At 45.4% G+C, this 7,143-nt stretch overlaps 2 protein-coding genes across 2 annotated transcripts; one reads left to right on the top strand and one right to left on the bottom strand.

Moving 5' to 3' along the window:
• Window positions 1-3,368: 3,368 nt before the first annotated feature.
• EAH_00060960 (hypothetical protein, conserved) lies at window positions 3,369-5,280 on the bottom strand (the record flags this gene model as incomplete). Its single annotated transcript, XM_013393392.1, has 3 exons — window positions 3,369-3,776; window positions 4,097-4,162; window positions 4,264-5,280. 3 exons carry the CDS (start codon window positions 5,278-5,280, stop codon window positions 3,369-3,371), a joined length of 1,491 nt encoding a protein of 496 aa, XP_013248846.1.
• A 952-nt stretch (window positions 5,281-6,232) lies between these two features.
• Window positions 6,233-6,785, top strand: EAH_00060950 (phosphoglycerate mutase, putative; the record flags this gene model as incomplete). The annotated part of the gene is made up of 2 exons (XM_013393391.1): window positions 6,233-6,690; window positions 6,779-6,785. 2 exons carry the CDS (start codon window positions 6,233-6,235, stop codon window positions 6,783-6,785), a joined length of 465 nt encoding a protein of 154 aa, XP_013248845.1.
• Window positions 6,786-7,143: the final 358 nt, after the last annotated feature.

Raw genomic sequence — 7,143 nt, 5'->3', positions numbered from 1 at the left:
TGCTTCTACTGCTGCTGCTGCTGCTGCTGCTGCTGCTGCTCAGATTTGATAAGGAGCTTCGATCGGGGTGCACGTCCTATTTCAATGTTTTGTTCTGCGATGGTGGCGTTGAGCGCATGCAACGACGACCAAAGTTTATTATTTTCTTCGTTTGCTTCTATGAAGCATATTGCGACAAGAAATACATGCATTATCAGGGCTATTGCTGCTGGATTTACAATTGCTGCAAATATTATTAGGAAAGTTTTTATTTTCAACATATCTATACACTCCAAATCCTACATAAAAGGGGTTTACCCTTCACCTGCATCTAGGGTTTAGGGTTTAGGGTTTAGGGTTTAAGGCTTACAGGGAGAGGACTAACAGGGCTTAGTATTCTGAATGCAGCAAACAAGCTATGGTCTTTGGGGCTTGGATAATTGGGGCTTGGATAATCGAGGGTTTAGGGTTTAGGGTTTAGGGTTTAGGGTTTAGGGTTTAGGGTTTGTGTGTATAGACACTTGGAGGGCCTGAGCTTCGTTGAACCCCAGGAGGGTTTGGGGCTTGTAGAGAATTTCCTCTATATGATTGACAAGCAACCACACAGCCCTGTTATTGTTCGAGTAGGGTTTAGGGTTTAGGGTTTAGGGTTTGGGGTTTAGGGTTTAGGGTTTAGGGTTTGGGGTTTAGGGTTTAGGGTTTAGGGTTTCTGTTTTTGGGATTTCGTATTGTTTCTGCTTCTTTGCGGTTATTGTTGATAAGTTCATGAGGGTTGTGTAGGGCTTGAAGGGTTTAGGGTTTAGGGTTTAGGGTTTGTATGCAGGCCTTGGAGTTGTTGTTTATTCTGCATGCGGAGCATGAAGCAAACAGCAGCACTGCTGCTGTAAGAAGTGCAGCAGCAACACATACAAACCTCTTTGCTTCTCTTGCTGCTGGTGTTGCTGTCTTATCAGGAAACAAGCACGGGGTCAGATACTTAGGGTTTAGGGTTTGGGGTTTAGGGTTTAGGGTTTAATGTCGACGGTTTAGGGTTTAGGGGGTGGGGTTTAGGGTTTAAGGCTTAGGATTAATGTATATTATCTATTTATTTATTTATTATTTATTTATTTATTTATTTACGCACTTACTGTGTAAACAATTAACCAACTATCTAATTTATTTACGATTTATTTATTTGTTTATTTACCTTTTATATATTTATATATTTATATATTTATATATTTATTTATTTATTTATTTAATTAATTTAATTAATTAATTAATTTATTTATGTATACAGAGTGCGAACGAGGCGGTGGTGCAGATGTTGCAGCGAATTGAAAAAGAAGAAAATGTACAAACATTTATTGAAAAAGTTAAAAGGAGAGAAGTACGCAAACCCTAAACCCTAAACCCTAAACCCTAAACCCTAAACCCTAAAACCTAAACCCTAAACCCTAAACCCTAAACCCTAAACCCTAAACCCTAAACCCTAAACCCTAAAACCCTAAACCCTAAACCCTAAACCCTAAACCCTAAACCCTAAACCCTAAACCCTAAACCCTAAATTGATAAGTTTGAAGGCAGTTTCAGCAGTTTCAATATGCCCCATAGAGAATGAAATTCTACTGTTGCTGCTGCCCTGTTGCTCCTGTTGCTGCTGCTCCTGCTGCTCCTGCTGCTGCCCTGCTGCTGCTGCTGCTACTGCTGCTGCTGCTGCTGCTGCTGCTGCTCCTGCTGCTGTTGCTGCTGCCCTGCTGCTGCTGCTGCTCCTCCTCCTCCTCCTCCTACTACTACTACTACTACTACTGCTACTACTACTACTACTGCTGCTGCTGCTGCTGCTGCTGCTGCTGCTGCAGGAGCGTTTGATGGGTTTCGGGCATCGGGTGTATAAGAGTTATGACCCCCGCGCATTTATAATTAGACAAGTCGCAGCAATTGTTTTCAATGCACTCGGCACTTCAAGACTTTCTAAAGTTGCACTTGCTCTTGAAGAAGCGGCTTTAAAGGTATATATATAACCTTATTATGCAAACCCTAAACCCTAAACCCTAAACCCTAAACACTCGGCACTTCAACACTTTTCAAAGTTGCACTTGCTCTTGAAGAAGCGGCTTTAAAGGTATATATATATATATATATATACATATATTTATATAGCCTTATTATGCAAACCCTAAACCCTAAACCCTAAACCCTAAACACTCGAATCCCCTAACCAGAAAACCGTACGCCTTCATCCCGCAAATGCTCCAAACCCTAAACCCTAAAACCCTAAACCCTAAACCCTAAACCCTAAACCCTAAACCCTAAGCCCTAAGAGGTTGTTGGTTTGTGTGTATAGGATGTTTATTTTACTTCTCGTCGTTTATACCCGAATATAGATTTCTACAGCGGTGTGGTGTATAGGGAGCTAGGGTTTGAAGTAAAGTTTTTCTCTCTATTTTTTGCTGCTTCTCGATTAGCTGGCTGGTGTGCACATTTAAAAGAGTTTTATGAAGTAGATTTAAATAAAGAAGAAGCAAAAATGCAGAGGCCTCAGCTAATATACAAAGGTCAAGGAGAAAGATTTATCAAAGATAAAAACCCTCAAGATAGAGAACAGGTGAGGGTTTAGGGTTTAGGGTTTAGGGTTTAGGGTTTTGTTCCCGTTCATATAACGCAGATATTCAAAGATTTTCAAGGGTTTGCAAAGGGTTTACTGAGGGTTTATAAAATGTTTATTAAGGGCTTAGCGAGGGTTTAGCGCTGGGTATATATATGTATATAAATATATATATATATATATAGTTATATATATATAGTTATATATATATATATTATAGTTAGGTATGATATGCATATGAATATATATTATATACATTCTATATAAAAAATATATAATATATATGCATTAAATGCATGTACATAAACCCTAAACCCTAACCCTAAACCCGTGAATATAAAATAAATAATAATTATTTATTAATTAATATTTATTAATTAATTTTTTTTGTTTTTGTTTGCCTCACAGATTGTCTCAGCCTCACAGACTGAAATATTACACTCCTACGCAGACCGCAGAAGAATAAACCCTAAACTCTAAACCCTAAACCCTAAACCCTAAACCCTAAACCCTAAACCCTAGTGGATGCTAAACCCTGAAGATGGTTTAAAGGGTTTTGCTCGAGTTTTCTCATGCAAATGCAGACTGATTCAGAGACCAGATCTGCAGCTCCCCTCTAAACCCTAAACCCTAAACCCTAAACCCTAAACCCTAAACCCTAAACCCTAAACAATAAACAGTAAACCCCAAACCCTAAACCCTAAGGCGTCAGCTTCACCGACTGCAGCGAGAACCATCATGTCTGAAGCTGCATCCCTTGTGTAAGGTTTAGGGTTTAGGGTTTAGGGTTTAGGGTTTAGAGCTACTTCTGCCCGAAGAAGTCTCGAATAATAACCAACAAAATATCTACAGCAGCCAGCTGATGTCGCAGCGCTGTTCTCCTCGCAGACAACCCTTGCTGCTGTTGCTGCTTCTGCTGCTGCTGCTGCTGCTGTTGTTGCTGCTGCTGCTTTCGTTGCCGCTGCGCTGTCTTCTGTGCTTGCTGGGGACTGCTGCTGCTGCTGCATTTGTTTTCAACTCGGAAGGGCAGCGGCTGCTGTAGCATACGCAGCAGAAGCTGCTGCTGCTGCTGCTGCTGCTGCTGCTGCTGCTGCTGCTGCTCTCCCTCTCCGGTGTATGTACACCCCAACAGCCGCAGCAAAATACCCCGTACACGAAGACAACGCCGACGCAGCTGCTGCAGCGAATAAGAAACCTCAAAACGCATCGCCTGCAAACAGCAGCAGCAGCAGCAGCAGCAGCCGCAGCAACAGCAGCAGCAGCAGCAACAGCAGCAGTGCCAGCAACAGCAGTACCCGCAACAGCAGAAGGAACAGCAGCAGCAAGAACAGCAGCAGCAGCAACAGCAGCAGCAACAGCAGCAGCAAGAACAGCAGCAGCAGCAACAGCAGCAGCAGCAACAGAAATCTACAAATGAAGATAGAAGAAGGCTCGGCCCCCGCACGCTTATTGCCGCAACTTAAAACCCTAAACCCTATACCATAGACCCTAAATCCTAAATCCTAAACCCTAAACCCTAGCTCGCATTACTAAGTAAACTTCTTCTGCAGCAAAGAAGAGGAAGAGCGACCAAAACGCAGAGGAAGCACGTATCACCTAAACCCTAAACCCTAAACCCTAAACCCTAAACCTTAAACCCTAAACCTTAAACCCTAAACCCTAAACCCTAAACCCTAAACCCTAGTAGGCATAATTACCTCGAGCTCATCTAAAGCAACGAGGACAGAGAACAGCCAAAAAAGCTGCGGAAGAGACGTTGGGCTTCCCGAGAAGCCGCAGCAACTGTCGGCTTCATCTGCTGCTGCTGCTGCTGCTGCTGCTGCTGTTGCAGCGCCGTTCGCTGCTTCAGTTGCGGCTCCTAAATCAGGTGCTTCTGCTGCTGCTGCTGCTGCTGCTGCTGCTGCTGCTTCTGGGCGTTGGCTTGTGTGGCGGTGCTGCCGCAGCTGCAAATCGAAATCCTGCAGCAGCACTTGCAGCAGCGAGCAGCAGCAACGCACATCATGCTGCAGCAGCAGCAGCAGAGTCGGAGAATATCTCCTGCAGTATAATCGCCACTCATCTTGGGTCCAGGAGCAGCAACGCAAAAATACTTTCTGCTGCTGCTGCTGCTGCTGCTGCTGCTGCTGCTGCTGCTGCTGCAGCTCTCGCTGCTCCTGAACCCATGTTCGAATTCTTCTGAAGAAGTCAAGAGCTTCTACCTCCCACTCAAGACGAGGCTGCTGCTGCTGCTGCTGTTGCTGCTGCTGCTGCTGCTGCTGCAGTCGCAGCAAACGAAGCACATACGTGGCGCTGCCGTTGCTGCTTCTACTCTTCTTACATACTTTCTCTGCACTTGCATTTGCTGAAACGCTCTTTGTGCTGCTGCTGCTGCTGCTGTTGCTGCTGCTGTTCCTGCTGCTGCTACTGCTGCTGCTGCTGCTGCTGGGTTCAGCAGCAGCAACACACTGAGGCAAGCTTTTGGCTTCGAGGTGTACAGACAGCAGATATGCCTCTGCAGCTTTCTGCATCATTTCCTCCTCCTCATCTCCAGAGAGATCTTGAGCTGCTGCTGCTGCTGCTGCTGCTGTTTCAGCAGCAGCAGCAGCTGCAGCAGCAGCAGCAACAGGAGACTCGTTCACTCCCGCTGCAGCAGAAGCCTCCGGTAGGGGGAGCGACTGCTTCAGCAGCAAATCATCAACACTGCTGGAGCGGCGGCGAGAAGAAACCGCAGCCATCCTGCTGCTGCTGCTGCTGCTGCTGCTGGCGCTGCCGAGTGTCCTATGGTGTGGGGCCCCAGCAGCAGCAGCAGCAGCAGCAGCAAACGAGTTAGATACGCTACAGGCTGCAGCAGATAATTCGTCTTAAGATCTAGCCGATGAAGGCTGAGAAGGACAACTAGGCTGCTGCTGCTGCTGCTGCTGCTGCTCCCACAGCTGCTGCTGCTGCTGCTGTTGCTGCTGTTATGTCTCACTGATTGTTTGTGCAGACCGCTGCTGCTGCAGTTGGTAGAGAGATAAGTTAAGTTTGTGTCTGCATATAGAATAATAAACAATTAAACAAATTAATTAAAGAAGAAAGCGAGAAAAGTATTTAAATATCTGTATCTCTCTCTCTTGCTGCAGCAAACCCCTGCTGCAGGTGTATGTACACCTCAAAGTTGTGTTGCTGCTGCTGTTAATATATATATAATCTGTTTGTTTTCTCTGCTTTCTCTTAAAATAATATTATTATTAAACCCTTAATAAACAAACAACAACTCTAAACCCTTGTGCTTCTTATACTGCAGCACAAACCCTCAGCTAGCAGCCAACCACCGGTACAGCAGCAGCAGCAGCAGCAGCAGCAGCAACAGCAGCAGCAGCAGCAGCAGAGAAGGGTTATGAGAACATTTTCAAGAAATAAACAAACTCGAAGACTCAACTAAGACTCATCTTCAGGTGTACGTACACTGCAAGCCTCATCTCCCTGTCAATATCTGCAGGTTAGCCCTAATAAACCCCAAACCCTAAACCCTAAACCCTAAACCCTAAACGCTTAACCCTTAACCCTAAACCCTAGAAGACGAGCTTTATCCCCTAATCTGGAGAGCGCTGTGGGGTGTTCTCTCCTGTGTTCCTAAGGTTTAGGGTTTAGGGTTTAGGGTTTAGGGTTTAGGGTTTAGGGTTTGTGTGTTATGTTATGCAGAAAATGCATAGAAATATGCCAGTAGATTTGGTGTTAGTGCGGCACGGACAATCCGAAGGAAACCTTGCTCAGCGTCTCTGTCGCCAGCAGCAGCAGCAGCAGCAGCAGCAGCAGCAGCAGCAGCAGCAGCAGCAGCAGCAGGGTTGTGATATTGTCTCTGGATCACTTGCAGCCTCCCCCTCAGCAACCCCAACCCCAGCAGCAACAGCAGCAGCATCATCATCATCATCAGCAGCAACAGGAGCAGCAGCAGCAGGAGCACCAGCAGCAGCAGCAGCAGCAGCAGCAGCAGCAGGAGCAGGAGGTGTCTCCTCTGTGTGGTCTAGCGAGTTTAGATCGCGACACAATTCTCTTTATCGGCTGACTGACAGAGGCAGACGCCAAGCAGCAATTGCTGGAGCCTGGATAAGAAGCAATGTAGGGACAGCATTTGATAAATACTTCACCTCAGAATATGTTCGGTATGTCTTTAGGGTTTAGGGTTTAGGGTTTAGGGTTTAGGGTTTAGGGTTTAGAGGGGTTAGGGTTTATAGGGTTTTGGGTTTATAGGTGTTAGTGTTTATAGGTTTCATGGTTTATGGTTTACGGTTTAGGGTTTTAGGGTTTAGGGTTTAGGGTTTATGGTTTAGGGTTTAGGGTTTAGGGTTTAGGGTTTAGGGTTTAGGTGTGTGATGAAGAGCAATGGAGACAGCAGCAATGCTGGATTTGCCTGCTGCTCGTTGGGTTACTGAGGTGTATCTGAGAGAAAGAGACAGAGGCATCCTAGCCAACAAAACGCATGCAGAAAGAGAGACACTGCATCCTGATGAAATGATAAGAAAACAAAGAAATGCATTCTACTGGCAGGCACGCACAAACCCTAAACCCTAAACCCTAAACCCTAAACCCTAAACCCTAAACCCTAAACCCTAAAC

This window comes from Eimeria acervulina, genomic scaffold (assembly GCF_000499425.1).
Source record: "Eimeria acervulina Houghton genomic scaffold, Eah_scaff1552, whole genome shotgun sequence".
NCBI classification, from domain to species: Eukaryota; Apicomplexa; class Conoidasida; order Eucoccidiorida; family Eimeriidae; genus Eimeria; species Eimeria acervulina.
This window is presented reverse-complemented; position numbering and strand designations above follow the sequence as displayed.